General features: G+C 40.3%; 1 protein-coding gene across 2 annotated transcripts in view; it reads right to left on the bottom strand.

The window, feature by feature from the left end:
• The window catches only part of ADAMTS5 (ADAM metallopeptidase with thrombospondin type 1 motif 5), a 61,123-nt gene that overhangs the window by 16,227 nt on the left and 24,526 nt on the right, over nucleotides 1–20,370 (bottom strand). For both annotated transcript variants that reach the window (XR_007513874.1, XM_049858474.1), the window contains 2 exons: nucleotides 11,477–11,644; nucleotides 401–687 (listed from right to left, as the gene is read on the bottom strand). Coding sequence is in view for 1 of the 2 variants with exons in the window: in XM_049858474.1 (XP_049714431.1) it covers nucleotides 401–687; nucleotides 11,477–11,644 (455 nt within the window). In the remaining variant the exon portion in view is untranslated. The remainder of the gene's footprint in view (nucleotides 1–400; nucleotides 688–11,476; nucleotides 11,645–20,370) is intronic.

The following is a 20,370-nucleotide window of genomic DNA, read 5'->3' as shown; positions in this document are numbered from 1 at the left end:
TGGCAAACATTTTGTTGTGTACATTTGCACCATAATTTGAAATACAAACACATCAACACTATGGAGCAGACTTCTACTCTGACACACATGGGGTTGCCATGTTTTGATTCAGAATCAGAGGCAACTCGTTTTCCTTGATGTCTTAAGTAGATATAATCTGGGTTATATATTTAATTGTTAAAGGATACAATGGAACAAGTGAGGAATACCTATTTATCTCCACGTTCTATAATATTTGATTACTGTGAATGGCTACTGTAGATGAAACTGAAAACAGAAGCTAAAGGAAAATTATTTCAAGCAGGAAATAAAGCCTCCAGATGACAGTGCTCAAAGAAGTCAAAGAAACGCACTTTGGATCTTGGATCCTGAGACACGGTGTGACAAGAGAATCACTTACGGAATAATAATACTTCTTCTTGGTTTTGTCCACACACTTGCCCTGCAGGCAGATCCTCCCCTTCCCACACGGTGTCCCTTCCACGGCAGGTAGCTTCTTGGTCAGACACACCATCTGGCCCTGGCGCACCACGGCACACCACAGGCGTGCGCAGACATCCATTCCGGGACACACTGTGTACTCAGGCCCGAAGGTCAGGTTACACTGCTGCGAGGCATCGTATGTCTGTCCTGGAAGTTCTTCTGGGCCGAGGATCTGCTTTCGTGGTAGGTCTAGCAGACAGTTACCTAAAAGAAGAACCAAGACTGACCACTGCTCAAACACTAAGATCATGGGTCTAAAACTGCAACGCTGTAGCTGGCTTCAGATCACCATGCACCCACCAATCTCAGTGTGAGGAGCTGGAGAAGGGACTCAGTGAGGGACCAGGCCCCGTGAGACTCCTTGCACCTACCAACTACACTCCAGGATTCTCACGGGCATGAGCTCTGGAGTAAGGATGTTGGTGGAGATGTGGCTGGTGGTGTTATAATTAAATACAATTATTTTATAATACATAACTGTGAAACCAGCCACCACACTGAGACACTAAGAGAAATCAGGATGGACCTAGAAGAAATCTGACAGTAAAAGTGAAGCCGAGGCCTGTGTCACGATCACCCCAGTGTATTTGTTTCTTATCTAACCTCCCCCATGCCCCTTTTGTAACCACTTTGTTAGCTTGTTTTGCAGAAAAATATCAGGTGTTTCAAGAAATCAAGGCCAGAATGGTAAAGGAGAGCTGGCCTGAACCAGATCTGGACTGCGGACTATGTGCGGTCTGGACATGCAACTTAAGACTGTTGCGCACACACTCTAAACCCAAAAACTAAGCCCGTTGTCGTTGAGTCGATTCCGACTCACAGCAACCCTATAGGGCAGGGTAGAACTACCCCATAGAGTTTCCAAGGAGCACCTGGTGGATTCGAACAGCTGACCTTTTGGTTAGCAGACGTAGCTCTTAACCACTATGCCACCAGGGTTTACTGCGCACACACTCTGTCTGCCTCAAATTACCAATGTATGAGATTTCCCAGAAAACTGATGAGTATGTATAACTTCCTTGACTAGAATCCCAGTAAAGGCTGTAGCCTAGCCGCTGCTCAGGGAGCCAGATCCGGGCAAGTCCCCTGGCTCGTTGCATTGCTGCTCTGCAATAAATCTTTTTTCTTTTCCCTCAAGACTTGGTGTGTCTTGTCTCTTGGCTTTACACCACACTGGGCAGGGACCCACTTGGTTCAGCAACACATTTAATAATATATATATTAAATACGTATTATTAAAGTAAACACTTTGCAAGTCTGAGGGAGCGTTCTTTCTTGGCACTATATTTATACTTCATTTCTAATTTCCTCATGCACCGATTTCCTATCCGCTTCCCATTGATCCCATGAATAACATCCAAGGTGATACCTCACTCATTTTTGCACTCTCTAAGCACACATTTTTTTAGTATCCCTGAAGTTTGAGAAAACAACTCGGCACTGGAGATACAGAAAAAAAGTCCCAGTTACTCCCCTCGAAGAAACTGGGTGTGAAGGAGATAGACTAAATAAAGTATTTCTCCCAGACTGATAAGAATTTTAATAGAAAGCTTTCAAGATTCACAGAATAAAGGAGTGATGGGAGAGAAGAAACAAACTTTGATAATTTGAATATCGACCAATCTTTTGACTCTTCTCTGCCATCTTCCTTTTGTGTCTGCTATTTTCTCAGATGTGTATTTGTGGGGTATTTGGAGTGTGTCTGCCAAAACCAGGTTGCTCTTCTCATCATATGGTGACCTGGGCCGTACGTGGGCAAGCAGAAGTGAGATGAGAAATTAATGGAATCTGGGAAGTGGACGATGCAAATTCAAACGCTGAATGTGTCTCATCTACCCCAAAAAGATTCCCTGAAAACTCCAGCCCCAATGAGCTAACGCCATCAATTTCCTCCTGTCCTATATCAGCACGCATATTGCCCACCCCTTTCTGTGTTTTTTGTTTACCCGATTCTGGGATTTACACTTTTGTTAGAACAGTAAAAATAATAACGAATCATTGTAACATTGCTCTTAGTACTTTACATGTACTAGTTCATTTAAGGAGTGCCGGTGGTACAATGGTTAAGAGCTCAGCTGCTAACTGAAAGATTGGCAGTTCGAATCCAGCAGCTGCTCCTTGGGAGAAAAAAATCTGGTGCTCTGTTCCTAAAAAATTACAGCCTAGGAAACCCTATGGGGCAGTACTATTCTGTCCTACAGGGTTGCTATAAGTTAGAATCAACTCGGCGCACAGCACCAAAAACACAGTTCATTAAATCCTCGTGAGAAGCCAGTGGGGCAGATTCTATTATTTTCCTTACTTTACAGATAGGAAAACTGAGGAACGTAAAAGATAGATCAATTACTCAAGGTCACATAGCTATTAGGGTTTTATGTCGAGAGCCTGTCCTCTTCATCACATACCATACTGCCTCTGTTTAGCATGTGGGTAGCTTTCCGGTTTTACTGCTGGAGGACAAGCCTGTGTAGACAGTTAACCAGTGGCCACAGAATCGATCTGACACATGGTGACCACATGTTTGTCAGAGTATAACCTCCTGCCACAGGGTTTCCAATGGCTAATTTTCGAAAGTAGATTGCCAGGCCTTTCTTCTGAGGCATCTCTGGGTGGATTCCAGCCTTCAACCTTTTGGTTAGCAGACAAACATGTTAACTATTTGAACCACCCAGGGACTCCATGGGCATGTATAAACCAAAAAAAAAAAAAAAACCTAAACTCATTGCCGTTGAGTCAATTCCAACTCACAGTGACCCTATAGGACAGAGTAGAACTGCCCCAAGGAGTGGCTGGTGGATTTGAACTGCTGACCTTTTGGTCAGCAGCCAAACGTTTAACCACTGTGCCACCAAGGCATATATAAGAAACCCTTAAATGGTGGATGTCGTGCCAAATGGCAGAAGTCCCAATAGAGAGTCTACTCCTGTCTAAACATTAACTAGCTAAGTGTTCTTGCTCATGTTTGTTGCCCACGCCCCCCCACTAATTTATCTTCAAGATCTGTGAAATGTTTCTCCTTACACCGTGGTACCGGAAGAGAGTAAAATGAGCCAACAGTGACACAAGGGAGGACAAGAAAATATGAAATATGTGATACTTAGCACTGTACCTAATCCATTTAACAACCTTTTAGATGGGTTTTGTTATTCTTTTTATTTAACAAAAGAAAATGATATTCAAATCACACTTTTCACTGAGAGATGGAATATTCGGCAAATTTTGCATGTACTGCAAATGTTTTAAAAACTATATTCAAATCTCTTCAAAGGGAATGCCGCCGTAGACTCTGTCAACCTGTGATGGAGCATTATATGAAAATGCGTAAAGAGCAAAGTTCCTACTTAACTTCAGAGCCAGGCTGTTTGAAGAGGTAAAGCTTCTTAAGGCAAGCCAGAAAAAGCATTAAAGAGAAGCACGCAGCCAAAGAGAACTTTGGGAGAAAACATGCAGTTAAATGAAAAACATCAGCGGCAAGTCAATAGGAAAGAATGATAGTAAAACCTCAATAAGCTTTGTTTAGAAGACAGAGTAAGATTAGGCTTTACTGCAGAGCTCCGTGAAAGATGTCATGTTCATTGCTATATATATAAAAAAAAAGAGTGTCGCGCAAACCGGGGAATGCTTAGAAGATTGCTGATGTTAGAGGACTGTCAACAAATCTCTGAGACAGCAAGAACACTGTCCAATTCTTCAAAAGTGCTGTTTTAAGAAAGCTTTCTTTACTGAAAAGCACAAACTCTAAGACTGGGTAACCAAATGTTAGCTGGACAGTTTTTCACATGTGCGCGTGTATGTTGCATGTCACCCCTCCCTTAGCTCGAGTCAAAATAACTCACCAGCTCCCTAAGATTTGCAGTCACCAACACCCATTGCACCTCGCTAGGAGATGATGAGCGAAAATAAATATCTAATGCCAACAATCGGAAATCAGCTCAGAAATGCAGAGACTTCAAGACGTGGCATTTCTTCTCCAAAACTTAATATGGAAATTTTTTGTTTGTTTGTTTGTTTTAATGATTAAATGAACACATTTGCTTTGTTATTAAAAATCCATCAGCTTTACAATTTTCCCTAGAGATCATCTGGAGGTTGCCTTTTCTTGCTAAAAACAAAATCATTTATTTCCAAATTGCAATTAACTTACTACCCGCCCCCCAAAGTTCTAATATTGGGATTTGTTGCTGCGTCCATTTGTAGACCTTGAAATATACATTCTATTTCCTTTGTATGCCTAATTATGTCTTTTTGCAATAAAAGAGGCACTGGGATTTCTATGAAATGGCAGACCTGTGCCAGGGAACAACAACAACAAAATCAATATAGAGTCTGATTATGAATTGCATGGTATAAAATATTTCACATCTAAGTAATAATGGATTGAATACGCATTTTCCGTTTTCAAAAATGTGTACAGTTTGGGGGGATGGTGGGAGAGGAACCTGATGAATCTTCCAGTACCACCGATTCTGACCTCTAACGGAGTCCAGGAGCCCTCATGGTGCCGTGGTAAAGGGCTTGGCTGCTAACCAGAAGGTCAGCAGTTTGAATCCACCAGCCACTCACTGGAAATCTTACGGGGCAGTTCTACTATCGGGTCACTATGAGTCAGGATCAACTCAACAGCACCAGGTTTTTTTGTTTGTTTTTTAATGGCATCCAATCTACTTCTGACTTTTTCTTAATTTTTTCACTTTTATTTTCAACTCTATCTCTTTCACCTAGTTTTAAAAGTCTGAAATCCTATCTGGGCTTTGCTGTCAACATTTTCTCTGTTTGTCCTGTTTTCCAAATTTCCAAGTTGCTCCCTCCTTCTTTCTTCCCTCTCTCCCCACTCCCTTACTCCATCCTTTAACATTTTGTATATATAAATTTGTAGTTTCTGAAACAAAAGCAGCAGAAATATGGGTATGCACATTGCATATATAGAAACCCTGGTGGTGCAGTGGTTAAGTGCTACAGCTGCTAACCAAAAGGTCAGCAGGTCAAATCCACCAGACACTCCTTGGAAACTCTATGGGGCAGTTCTACTCTGACCTATAGGGTCGCTATGAGTCGGAATCGACTCGACGGCAACGGGTTTCGTTTTGGTTATTGTATACATACTTATTATTTTTCACCATCCATGTTAAGTTAGATGCTTAAGGTGAGGCGAAAAATTATAAAATGAAATGCAAAGATTTTAGAAGGAAAACTAAAAAAAAAAAAAAAGCATCACCACAACTACAGAAGCCCGCTAACAGACAATGGGACTCATGCCACGCTCCTAGGAAACGGGACAGAAAAACCTCTGGTTCTACCTGTCTGACTTCTAGCACCAAGTGTCTTCCATGTGAATGACTGATGGAAATTCTCAGTTAAGGTGGTTCTTCTTTCTTCTTTTCACTTTTCTTCTCTATCTCCTAGCACTGTGGTTGTTTTTGTCTTCTTTTCTTTTTCAATATACAGGCATGAAATTGAGCATTGGACTTACTGTCGGTGGCCAAGAGAAATCCAATCATGTTCTTAATGACACTCATGCAAAGGAGCCTGGCAGCACTACATACCCTCCCTTTTCTTTTCATATTGTCATCTTCCCAGGCTTGCACACCTTCTTTTTGGTCTTTATTTGAATGTCTAACATGAAAAGAGAAACTGGTGCCATTCGTCCACTCTTTGATGAATCACTCTGGGCCTAGTGATAGATAAACCAACAAGGACATTGGCAAAGGAAGGCACAAACAACTGTTGCTGACCAAAATACTTTGCGGGCTCTGCCTGAGGCACTGGGTATACTGTTTAGCAGATATAATGCCAAGGATATTAGATTCGAAATTTTCTGCGTTAAAGGACGAAGCACAGCATTTTTAAAATATACATGAAAAAAAATTTTTTTTTTTTACATGAAGGTAGCCTTAAATTACGCTTTATTTGCCCACTCCTTTAAAGAATATATTCATTGCGAAAATCAAGCTACAATGGACTTTAATTATTTTGAGCATTATCTTAAACACTGCATGTTAAGATCTTACTGCTAGCTTCACAGATTCAGAGAATTGGTTTTCTAATACCATTTTATCTCCAAAGTTCTGTGTTGAGTTGTTAGGTCCCATCAAGTTGGTTCTGACTCATAGCAACCCTATGGAAAACAGAATGAAACACTGCCTGGTCCTGCACCATTCTCACACAGTTGTTATGCTTAGGCCCATTTTTGCAGCCACTGTGTTAATCCATTTCATTGAGGGTTTTCCTCTTTTTTGATGACCGTCTACTTTACCAATCATGAGGTCCTTCTCCAGGAAATGGTGCCTCCTGATAACATGTCCAAAACACCTGAGACAAAGTCTCACCATCCTTGCTTCTAAGGAGCATTCTGGCTGTACTTCTTCCAGGACAGATTTGTTTGTTCTTCTGGCAGTCCAAGATATATTCAATATTCTTTGCCAACATCATAATTCAAAGGCATCAATTCTGCTTTGGTCTTCTTTATTCATTGTCCAGATTTTGCATGTATCTGTGTTCAGTAAGAGGCTGTGAACTTGGCTCTTTAATTACGCTACATGCTAATTTTTCAAAGGTGTCAGATTTCCTGAGCAGCCTGTGTTTGAGTGTTCTTGAGCTCTATCTACCTAGATGGTGGCTTTTCCCATCACCTGACAATGCGGGATTAACCATACAGCTGGCACAGCTATCTCTTTTGGCTTCAAGGTTCTTCAGCCTCTTGAGAAAAGAAATTTGATAATCTGCTTTCACTGCACATTTTCTCTGCCAGTGCTTACCTTTACTTTCCAGGATCATGCTCCTAGCCAACTTGCCTAGAGCAAACTTGTATAAATAAACACTGAAGAATGTCGACAAGTATCTCGGCCAAGCAGAGGGTCCCATGAGACGTAGCTTCTCCCTTTCTGAATCACAAATCTGCAAGCACCATGAATTTGGAATGTGCACATTGACTTTTCAACCATAACCTAATTGCGAACTGTTTCTTTTTGGAACTATATCAAGAAACACTCAGTATTAATGAATCTAAATTTGGCCGTGGTTGAGTGCTACAAAGGTCCAGCTACTTATGGCTAATAATTTAAAAAATAAATCAAGGGCTTTCGAATTTAACTTTACCCTAAGACCTTATTTCTCCAGCATCGCTGGGAGTAGGAGGGGAAGACGTGAGATATGATGCAGAAATAGCTTTCCGAAATAATGCACTCTTTCAGGAACCACCTAAAAACTGCACATATTTTGTGAGAATATCTACTCGAAAACAGCATTTTCTTTGCTGCCTTTATATTCATGTCACTATTTAACCTTTGCCAAATGTCTAACAATGATTTTTCTTCGTATTAAGTATAGCATCATGCTGAAATTTAGAGGTACCGTACCAAAAGGGTGTGTTAAGGTCTTTGACTCTTTGGTCAAAACTTCTTGCTTTTTATGTTTCAGAACTACATTTTGCTGTTATCCTGGTTTCTCCCTTAGTGGCAAATGATATCATTTCTTTCTTTCAGTTTACCCATCTGAAGCATCCCCCAAATGACTACTCTATGGTTTAAAATTGTCAGTGGCTTAGAACAATAAAAAATTCTATTTGAATAATGAGTGTGAATACGAATAAATGGGCTCTGAATGGCAGCCTGAGTAGCACCCTACGAATAAAGTGAAAAGGTTTTATGATATGGCCTCATTGTATCAGTCTGATCTTCTCCCAAAGATATGTTTATTTCTATGTTTGTTTGATTTCCCCTCAGCTTGGGCTTGGTCTGAAGTTGAAATGTCAGAACATCAACCACCTCAAAACAGAATTTATCAGTTCTTATGGCCACACTCAAACTGATTTAAGTCAAGTTATTTAAGTTCTTTGAATTCAAATTTAAATAATAGTACTGTACCAGCCTGAGATCAGAAGAACTAGATGGTGCCCAGCTACCATTAACAACCATTCTAACAGGGATCACAACAGAGAGTCCTCAACCGAGTGGGAGAAAAATGCCTAACAGGATTCAAATTCATGAAAAAAAGACCTGACTTATTAGTCTGACAGAGACTGGAGGAACCCCCAAAACTATGGCCACCTGACACTCTGCTAACCCAGAACTGAAACCATTCCCAAAGCTCACTTTTTAGACAAAGACAGGCCTATAAAACAAAAATAACACATGTGAGGAATGTGCTTCCTAGTTCAATCAAATACCTAAGACCAAATGGGCAACTTCTGTCCAAAAGCAAGATGAGAGGCAGGAAAGGACAGCAACTAGATGAAGGGGCACAGGGAACCCCGGGTGGAAAGGGGGAGCGTGCTGTCTCATTATAGAGATTGCAACCAATGTCACAAAACAATATATGTATACATTTTTGAATGAGAAATTTACTTGAGCTGCAGACTTTCACCTAAAGCTCAATAAAATAAATACATAAATAACTACTGCAAAGAGTACCACTGTTTGCGTGTCTAAGTTTGCTAACTGAAATGAGACATGATCGACCTTGGCATTGCACACCACCTTTCTCTGATTTTTGTTATTCTGAAATTATTAATTTTTTTTTATAGGCTACTGAGAAAATTTTTTTTTGCTGGTTAAAAAAAAAAACAAAAAGACAGCCTAACCAACATATTGAAAAATGAGAGACAATCTAGATAGGGCAATTTAAGTTACAAAATAAATAAATCATAAGAATTTTCTGCCCGGGAAGCTTTGGTAATTGAATTTATGCATTTAATATGCACATGGGTAAGTCAGGTAAGATTTTAACAGTACAAATGAGTAAGATTTATTTCTACTAAAATTATTTTCTTGGTTGCTCTCTATCATGAATTCTGTGGACTAGAGATAGAAGAGATGCATAAAATATGCAAAATTTGTTGCAAAATTAAAATAAATCAGAATGTGGACTCCTAGAGAGAAAGTGTTAAAAAAAAAAAAAAAGAAGACAATGCAGACAACATATTTACTGCACAGAAAGTAAGATCATAAATTCTACAAACATGAAATAAATGAATCCTTCCAAAATTATGGCAACAAGGAACAAAATTCCACACAGCGTTGTAATTAGCTGACCTAATACTTGTACAGGGAAAAAAAAAAAAAATAATATATATATATGGTTCCATTTTAGCCATAAGTATTTGCTGCCTTAGCAACTAAATTTGGTGATTCAAAGTTTAGCTCAAGCTTTTGGAATGTGTAATGTGTGATTTTGAAATAAAATATTAATGTTATTTCATTTTCAGAAAATCTGAACAAACAGCAAAAATTAATATAAAGATTGGAGGCTAAGATTCCACCCCAAACAGACTTTAATAGTTAGATAATGAATTGATCGATGTAGCTAGGCAGATAATTAGGTAAACATTCATTTTAGGGCTTTCTCAGCATTTAATCAGCGTTTTGATGAACTAAACAGAAAATTATCACACTATTATTTGTCTTAGAGAAAGGTCTAATACATTGATTTTTTTTTTTTTTTACTTTTTTCTAAGTTCTTGAGATATTTGAATGCCTTTTCAACTAAAAAAAAATATGTATTTTTCTGGTATTGGCAGAAATTTTAAATCAAGCGAGAACTGGATTGTCCTCAGCAATAAAAAAATTAAAAAAAAAAAACAAAAAAACACCAAACCCACTGCCAACTCATAGTGACCCTATAGGACAGAGTAGAACTGTTGCCATAGCGTTTCTAAGGAGTGGCTGGTGGATTCAAACTGCCAACCTTTTGGTTAGCAGCCAAGGGCTTACCTACTCTGCCTTTGCCACCAGGGCTTCTCTTCAGGAATGTGAAATTTAAATTGTAGCAAGTAGCTAAAGCATTACCAGCTTACCAGTAAAGTAGCAAAAATGAGTTAAGGAACTTATTTTGGCTACGATATCAAAGAATTGCATAGCAGAAGTCAATTGAATTTATCAATTGTTTTAACATTATTTGACCAAAACTCAAGATGGCCAACTCACTAAAGAAATGATAAAGTATCAAGTCACAATTTTTGTGGAACTGGGAAAAAACCAGCTATCACAGATCATAAATTGTTTTTATCCAACTGTGAATCATACATTGTGAGATATGAATGCAAAAACGATCGAGAATTTCTGTCATTTTCAAATTAACCACCGGTTTCTGAAAGAGGCAAATACTAAAACAGAGAAAATAAAATAAATCAGAATATGTTCATTTCTGTAGATGAGAAGCTGGAACGGCTTGGTCTCCAAAGACATTTTTCTAACACTAAGGCATCTAACTTCCTGTGCTTCTATTATTTTAAAATAATAAAGAAAGCTAAGAATTTGCAACAGCTTGTTTCAGAGATTATTTACTGGTCAGAATTTATAATTTCTAAAAATGTTGACTTCCTTGGTATTTTTCTATAACCGACAGCGCTAATCCTAGACTTACAGAATTTATGAATGAAGGATGCTATACTCTTGACCCGTATCTAAAGGATAAAGCCACAGATTTTCTTTCAAAGTTCTGAAAGCGTTTTCCCATCATTCAAATTGCTTTTCTATTTCTGTTCTGCAGTTTTCATTCCGCTTTCAGAAGAATTTGCTGTCAGTATAAAACCAAATTCTCCTTTTCAGTGCAAATCTAGACAGGGCTTCTTCTCCTGGCTTTAGGCTGCCATAAAGAAAACCTGACAGAATTGTCACCTACATCTTAATTACACCCCTATAACAGGCATGTAACAAACAATTCAAAATGTCTGCCGAAATTCTCACAGGAAGCTGGTGGTGATCGAGGGAACAGAAGCCAGGCTTTCAGGGCACTGGCTAGGTATTCTGTGTGGTCTCCCACACTGTTTCTCTTTCGAAATTTTCAGTTCAAAAGCAAAAATACCATAGTTATAATGCCACCAAAGATGCTGGCATTACGTACCATTAGACACAGTCCCCTTACCCCTTTTTCTGGCACTATCTAAACAACCAATGTCTTAGAGGGTAAGTGGAGCATTACGAGGATATAACGAGGCAAAACTCGTGATAATCCCAAGCTTTGTCTGTGAGTTTATGTTGTCCTCAACAACACATACCGTGGCCATCATCCAGGAATTCCGTGATGGTGGCAGATGTGCACTTGGACCAGGGTTTGGATGCATCAATGCTGGTTAAGATGGAAGACATTAAACGCTTATCTTCTGTGGAACCAAATTTCTCTTCACAGAATTTGGAATCGTCATGGGAGAGACCAAGGAGATGTCCTGAGGAGAGAATACAGGAAGCGCAAATAATGGGTGATTTCGCATTTCTCCATTTCCATGATAATTATCCTAGCACTTCATTTTTTTCCCCAAGTGTAGGTCTGTTCATCTGAGCTGACTTCTCACCCGGCGACGGGACCCCTGGTGGAATTAAAGATGCGTATAAAATATTTTTTTTATAAAAAAAAATAATAATAAATTTTTTTTTTTTTTTATAGTTAGTTAACAGTTGCTTTTGGGAACGATCTGGATGAAAACTGTAAAATTAAACTAAGGAGTGAATGTTCCCATAATTCATCTGGATCACATACGGTCAGTGATAGGCAGAAACAAGTCCTTATTTAAAACCTAAAATTTGTGAGGCAACTGTGGGATTATATCATAACCCTCACTGCATAGTATTTCGATTGTCTAGTTTTCAGCTTTCTCTGATCAACCATGTCCTGTGAGGGCAGAGAGCAGCTCTTGCCATCCACTGCTGAAACCTCTGTGCTGTTGTTGTTGTTAAGTGCCATCGAGTTTACTTCAACTCATAGCGGCCCCGTGTGACAGAGTAGAACAGCCCCATAGAGTTTTCTCGGCTGTAACCTTCATGAAAGCAGATCACCAGGTCTTTATCCAGCAAAGCTGCTTGGTAGGTTTCAGCTGCCAACCTTTAGGTTAGCAGCCAAGGGCTTAACTGTTGTGCCACTAGGGCTCCTTGAAACCTCTGTATTTAGTGCAATGTCCTGTAAACTGCAAACACTTAACACATGATTTTTGAATGGTTGTTGTTGTTAGCTGCTGTCTAGTCAGCCCCCCAAACTCATAATGACCCCATGCACAACTGAACGAAACACTACCCAGTCCCCACGATGGTTGCAGGTAGGACCATTGTGATTCTCAGGGTTTTTATTGGCTAGTTTTTGGAAGGAGATCACCAGGCCTTTCTTCCTAGTCCATCTTACTCTGGAAGCTCCATTGAAACCTGCCCAGCATCACAGTAACACGCAAGCCTCCACTGGCAGACAGGTGGTGGTTGTATGTGAGGTGCAGTGGCCAGGAATCCAACCTTGATCTCTGGCATGGAAGGTGAGGATTCTATGACTGTACCCCCAATGCCTCCTTTCTGAAGGGTACTGACTTCTATTTTCATGGCCAAGTAAATAGGTAGCTACCTAAGCGATGACTGGGGCGGAAAAGAAAGAAGTGAAGTTAGTAACTTGCTGGTTTCATACAAATGTAAGGTTGCTTCACCCTTTCATTTCTTTAAGTTATTTAGTGACCTGTGACTGTTGACTAACGACAACAAAAAATCCATTGCAGTTGAGTCAATTCTGACTCATAGCAACCCTATAGCAACTCTATAGGACAGAATAGAACTGAACCACAGGGTTTACAAGGAGCGGCTGGTGGATTCAAACTGCTGACCTTTTGATTAGCAGCCGAGCACTTAACCACTGCACCACCAGGGCTGCAAATGCTTACTAGTCTCATAAATAAATGGCATGTTTTGAAAATATATCCATCTGTGTTTAAAATTATCTAAAATACCAAGATGTCCATCATGGAGTGTTAGAGCTCAAAGAGAAAACAAACACTGGGGACGTATGTCATTGTCCAAACCCACTCAGGCAGCTGGTATTTGTGCTTTGACCTTGAACCAGGTTCACTGAATCCCAGGCCGACACCGTTTCCATCTCACCGAGCTGATATTATTCCACAGAGCATATAACCACTCTCCTATAATCCCACTGAATCAGTCTTTAGTACATGAAATGAATTCTCACATAGTTTAAGGACAAAATGACACTGTCCAATAAATCTAAAAATGCTGTTTAAAAAAATTCTGGACAGCGGTTTGTAGAAATTCTAAAAAGTAGACAACAAACCACACTAGTAGTGCTTTTTTTGCTTGAACACAACGGTGGCTCAGTGGTAGAATTCTTGCCTCCAAGGGGGAAGACACAGGTTTAATTCCCGGCCAAAGCACCTTAAGCAACCCACCACTCATGTGTCAATGGAGGCTTAGGTGTTGCCGTGATGCTGAACAGGTTTCAGTGGAATCTTCCAGACTACGACCTCATGGTCTACTTCTAAAAATCAGCCAATGAAAAAAACCCTCACTGAAAAAACAGATCATGATGGTCCAATTCCATCGTGAAGAAAGAGATCACAATGGTCCAATCCTATTGTGCAGGGGGTCACCATGAGTGGGAGGCCAACAGCAAGGCAGCTAACAACAGCAACAGTGGTTTTTGCAAAGGTTTAAAGAATTGTACACAAACCACTAAAAAGAATGTAGGAAATAACTAGAGCAGAGGATTAGTGCATTCTCCTTGGGTTCCTGAATGTTGGAAGCCAGAACGCTGGCCCCTCTGCAGAGTCCAGGGCGCACGCGTAAAACTTGATGGCGAAGAAATCTTCAGGCCACATTCCTACTGCACTTGGCCAGCTTGTTAAGTCACCAACATCTCATAACAAAGCTGTCCACTGAGCAGCTGGCTGCTGTTGTGGCTGAAATCAAGTAGTTGGGGCTCAGTGACCTATGTTTTTATGCTATTTATATGGTTTTTTACTTGAATATTATTTCCTAGGCTAGCGAATTTCTTTGGGTGACCGTCCCACTACCACTCACGTTTTATTTGGTTAGTAGCTTAGAATGTGCATCATAGTTCTACAAAACCTAAGAAACCAATTGCTCTGCCTCATGCCAAGGCCCCATGTGTCAGAGTAGAACTGTGCTCCATTGGGTCTTCAATGGCTGATTTTTCAGAAGTTGCCAGGCCTTTCTTCCAAGGCATGCCTGGGTGGACTTGAACTGCCAACCTTTCAGTTAGCAGCTGAGCACTTAACCATTTTCACCACCCAGGGACTCCGTAGTCTATAGAATACAACTCAAATAACATGCAGAGAAAGATTGGGAGGAGCTCATCTAATTTTTGGCTGGGTTTTTATGTTAACATTACTAGGGAATCCAGAGCTCACAGAAAAACAGCATCTTTCATTCATGTCCTATTCAAAATTGCTCGACTTCCTTAGTGCATCAAATACGTGTTGATAATGCACTCTGCACTTGAATTTTCCTAAAGTAGAAGCTTTATCAGCTAACACACTGGGATTTACACGGGAATTTCACAGTTGCATTTTTTTCCACCAGCATAGAAGACAGAGAGGGAAAATGGCCCCAAGTGACCTCTGCAACATGGTATTTCTTTGAATTCAAGTTTTATATTAAAAAAAAATATATATATAATTTTTGCATTTTATTTCATAAGATGTTCATGTTTATTTAATGGAGTAATAGTCTTTTCCTCCGAATTTATATAAATAAATAGCGCTTTACATATGCATCAGGGGATTTTCACTTCATCAAGAGGGGATATTTTAGATTCCTGGTTTAAAATATAGGCCATGTGGCAACACCAAATTCACTTGGACAGGCTCGGCAGAGTACTCCCTTTTTTTCTTTTGTATGATGTGGTGAAGCATATAATTTTAAAGGTTTCAATTATGTAAGCAAAGTGATTCACTTTAAAATATGATGGCAGAATTTTATGAATCTTTTGGCATGTTACCTGGCATAATATTATGGATTTAGTGTTCCACAAATTTACTAACCTATCAATGTAACATAATTGCCACTGGATATACAGCTAAGAAATCTTTGAATACTGTGCTCTTTTGAAGAACTACCTATAAGGGATCAAACTGACAGTAGAAACAAGAAAGGTTAGATAGGAACCTGAGGGGGCAGTGAGTTTATGTTAATGAGGGAGGAACAACTCAGAAAAGGAGAATAAGAATGGTTGCACAACTTGAAGAATGCAATCAACGTCACTGAATTGAACGTGTAGAAATTGTTGAATTGGCGTGTGTTTTGCTGCATATAACTTGGACAACCCTAAAAAGAAAAAAAGAAATCATACCAGAAAGATTGCCATTCTGAGCACGAACAAATCTTACTTGTAACTCCACAAGAGCTAGAAAGAGTCATGAATTTTGTAAGGTCTCCAAAAGTCAGTCAGAACAGACTGCTTCAGCTTCAACTGAGAGACACTGGCTCTTTCGAGGGCAAATGAAAGTTCTGCCATGAAGAAAGTCGGCCTGCTCATTGTCAAGAGCAAAGGGAGGCACGAGGAAGACAGGAACATTTAAGCACCCAAACAAAGAGCAGTCAGTGCACAGTAGCTGGAGCCAGGGCACAGGGAGAGGTCCATGTGACTTCCCTTCAGGAACTGGATGGGAAATGGAAGATGGGTATGAGGAATGTTTGGATGCTCTTCAGGAGAGACGTGGCACACATACCAAAGGCTGCAAACAGCACAAGAAGAGGTATTTTCAAATGTGAGCCCCAGTGAATTTTGCTACAACTTTTAACATCAGTAGTCTGAAATTTGCTGCTATCCTGGACCCCAGAAATGGCAAAGTACTCATAAGAGCATATGCCAATCTAAAGGGGGGGGGAGCCCTGGTGGCACAACGGCTAAGTGCCTGACTGCTAACTGAGAGGCTGGTGGTTTGAAAACTAACCCAGAGACTAAGAGGAGGAAAGACAGGGTGATCTGCTCCCGTAAAGATTACAGCCTAGAAAACTCTATGGGCAATCCTACTCCATCACATGGGGCCGCTATTAGTCAAAAATGGACCTGATGGCACCTAACAACAACATTCTAAATGGACTCTCACATTAGAGACAGTGAGAGAGCACAATACTACTAAAATCTTTATCAACAGAGAAAAACCTGAACCCTAAAAAATTTAAAACATAGCATCACAACTGATCACACAGTGCCTTTCGTGGAGGTGTTGAGAAGGGGAATCACAATTTATCCTGATGTCACCGATGGCCTAGAACAGCCTTTAGCTTTCAGACATCTGCCTTTTCCAGTGAGAGTCTGTTCAGAAATCACCATGGAGATGCTTAAAATGACAGGTGTGGGTTGGAGATGAAATACTTCTCTGACAGGCAGACTCTGTAATGAGTAGTCAGAAAACCAAACTCATGGCTGTCAAGTCAATTCCAGCTCACAGTGACCCTACAGGACAGGGTAGAACCGACTCATACGGTTTCCAAGAAGCGGCTAGTGGGTTTAAACTGCCAGCATTTTGGTTAGCAATCAAATGCTTAACCACTGCATCACCAGGGCTCCGTAACGAGTAGTAGCAGTTGGGATTTAGACATTCCTCCCCCAGAGATTAAATAGCAAATGAAGAATATAAAGAAATATTCTAGAAAATGCTTAACACCCCTATAATAATTTTTTTGGTGTTTTTGTCAAATTTGACTTTATGATGAAGTTTTAGAGCAATCCAGAGCAATCCAGCTAGTTGATGGGTAAGTCTTGGAGGACACAGGGGAAATGGAATCCAGAAATCCAGATAGACAATTCTTACCCTATAAAGGTAGAGAGATATTTCCTTCTCAAATTGAAGTGCAGGAAAAGAAAGGTAAAGAGTACTCAAAGCAATCATAAAGGCTCAAAGAGGAGATCTGAGGACACTCACCCAGGCTCCCTGAGCAAAAAAAGGATGTAAAATCTCCTAACAAGAGAGACTAGGCAGGGACTTATGAGGAACCTGTACACAGATCAAGAAGTGGTCATTAGAACAGAACAGGGGATACTGCATGGTTTAAAGTCAGGACAGGTGTGCGTCAGGGTTGTATCTTTTCACCATACTTATTCAATCTGTATGCTGAACAAATAATACGAGAAGCTGGACTATTTGAAGAAGAACAAGGCATCAGGATTGGAGGAAGACTCATTAACAACCTGCCATTGGCAGATGTCACAACCTTGCTTGCTGAAAGTGAAGAGGATTTGAAGCACTTACTGGTGAAGATCAGAGACCACAGCCTTTGGTATGGATTATACCTCAACATAAAGAAAACAAGAATCTTCACAACTGAACCAACAAGCAACATCATGATAAACGGAGAAAAGATTGAAGTTGTCAAGGATTTCATTTTACTTGGATCCACAATCAACACCCATGGTTGCGGCAGTCAAGAAATCAAAAGACACACTGCATCGGGCAAATCTGCAGCAAGGGATCTCTTTAAAGTGCTAAAAAGCAAAGATGTCGCCTTGAGGACTAAGGTGCGCCTGACCCAAGCCGTGGTGTTTTCAATCACATCATACGCACGTGAAAGCTGGACAATGAATAAGGAAAGCGGAAGAAGAATTGACGCCTTTGAATTGTGGTGTTGGTGAAGAATATTGAATATACCATGGGCTGCCAGAAGAACAAACAAATTTGTCTTGGAAGAAGCGCAGCCAGAACGCTCCTTAGAAGCAAGGATGGCGAGACTATGACTCACATACTTTGGAAATGTTGTCAGGAAGGCTCAGTCCCTGGAGAAGGACATCATGCTTGGTAAAGTAAAGGATCAGCGAAAAAGAGGAAGACCGTCAAGGAGATGAATAGACACAGTGGCTGAAACAATGGGGTCAAGCATAGTAGAACCAGGCAGTGTTTCGTTCTGTCGTACATCGGGTTGCTACGAGTTGGAAGCAACCTGACAGCACCTAACAACAACAACAGGCAGAGCAAAGGTGGATTTAGGGCATGCAACTCCCTGTCAGAGTTTAGAGTAAATGCCCTGTAAGTCTTGCTTTAGAGAAGCTCTATATTAGTTGAATTTAGAACCAATTAAAATCAGTAGGAAGTGGTGTAAATGGTTCACAAGCTTGACTGCTAACGGAAAGGTTGGAGGTTCAAATTCACCCAGAGGTGCCTTGGAAGAGAGGCCTGGTGACCTACTTCTGAAAAATCAGCCATTGAAAACTCTATGGAGCACAGTTCTACTCTGATACATACGGAGTCGCCATGCACAGCAATCAATTCAGCGGCAACTGGTTTTTGTTTTTTTATAGTCAGCAGACATGCCAAGCATTGAAGAGCAATTTGTTTAACTATACTGAGCAATGCTGTTTACAATACCATATTTCTTAGCAAATCCTTAGTTCTTTACTGAAAATTTCTCCCCTAAAATCCTGAGGCAGCTAAGGACCAAAGACACCTGTGTAGTAGATGCACTTATAAATGGTATTGGAATTTATACACTGAACAGGAGAAAATGAAATAGGAAAAACATAAGCCACAGTGAAATATACAGAGTAAAGCAAGTGATGCACTTTGCTGTCTGAAATCATGAGCAAAAGTCAAGATTTAAGCTGTAACTGCCTTAGTAGCACATACTGATCTATTCCTCATAGGTATTAAGTAAGGTCATAAATACAATAGTCTTGCTAACATGTGACCATCCCACAAAGTAACATCAGGAAACAGCGAATCTGAAATAAAATTTACAATAAATTATGTCAAAGCAAAGTCTATAACTTATTGTGACTCATAGGGACCCCAAGGCTGTAATGTAATCTTTACAGAAGCAGACTGCCACATCTTTCACCCGAAGAGCAACTGGTGGGTTCGAACCACCAACCTTTCAACTGGCGGCCGAGCACTTAGCCACTACGCCATCGCTCATAGGGTCGTCATGAGTTGGAATCGACTCGACTGCAACAGATTGAAGTCTATAAAATCAGGACTCTAAGTTACATTGCTAGCTCAGAAATAGTGAACCAGTCATCTGGTAGTGTTTTTATTTGATGTATTGGTGACATTTTACTAAACGAATTTCATCTTCGATAATCACAATACATATTTAAAGAACATCTTGCCTCCTTGGATTCCTGAGTGAAGCTGGTGTGAGAAAGTCTGTGATAATGCACACCTTGGTGAAGACACGTTACTTTAGCAGAAAATGTTGGTCCGGGGTCTCATACCCATAAAAAAATCCCATTGCCGTCGACTTGATTCCGAGTCAGCGACCTTATAAGACAGAGTAGAACTGCTCCATACGGTTTCCAAGGAGCGCCTGGTGGATTTGAACTGCCGACCTTTTGGTTAACAGCTGCATCTCTTAACCACTATGCCACCAAGGTTTCTCATATAGTACAGGCATTACTGGTCAACTAGGGTCGCTATGAGTCGGAATCGACAGCAATGGGGTATAGGGATAACTTATAACATTAAGCTCAGGAAGGGAATTGGTTGTGGGTAGTTAGGTCGGCAAATTAAACAGAACTTCATGATCTTATCTCCTGACCCCAAACTGACCAATGGACAAGGAGACACAACACTCCAAAACCAGATCCTAAAAATAAAAAAAGTCATGAGGAGCTCTGCAGTGTGTTTGCTTCAGACGGCACTGTTCAGATGAAACATCTGGTTCTCAGCAAGGGCATGTTTTCGTTTTACCTAATCTCCCAGCTGGGATTTCTGAGGTGCACCGAGCTCTTGCCAGGGGCTGAAAAGTGGTCACCAGCTCCCATGGGATCAGAATCTAGAATTCTCTAGGAAGGGAAGCATCAGCTTCAACAGTCAGGTCCTACATATCTGGTCAACACAAATCTTTATACAGATGTGATAAAAGTCCTAAGCTCCTGTTTCAGAACACTGAACATAGAGGAAATGTGGTATAAATGATGTAATTTGGGACTAAAAAACCAAATTTTTTTTTCACCTTATAACTAGCTGTGTCCATGTCCTTTGGAATCAAATTCAGGATTATATCCTTCAACATAAGAAGAATTGACGCCTTTAAATTATGGTGTTGGTGAAGAACATTGAATATACTATGAACTGCCAAAGGAATGAACAAATCTATCTTGGAAGAAGTTCAGCCCAGACGCTCCTTAGAAGCAAGGATGGTAAGGCTTCGTCTCATGTACTTTAGACAT

The sequence above is a fragment of the Elephas maximus genome, chromosome 18 (genome assembly GCF_024166365.1).
Source record: "Elephas maximus indicus isolate mEleMax1 chromosome 18, mEleMax1 primary haplotype, whole genome shotgun sequence".
Lineage (NCBI taxonomy): Eukaryota > Metazoa > Chordata > Mammalia > Proboscidea > Elephantidae > Elephas > Elephas maximus.
This window is presented reverse-complemented; position numbering and strand designations above follow the sequence as displayed.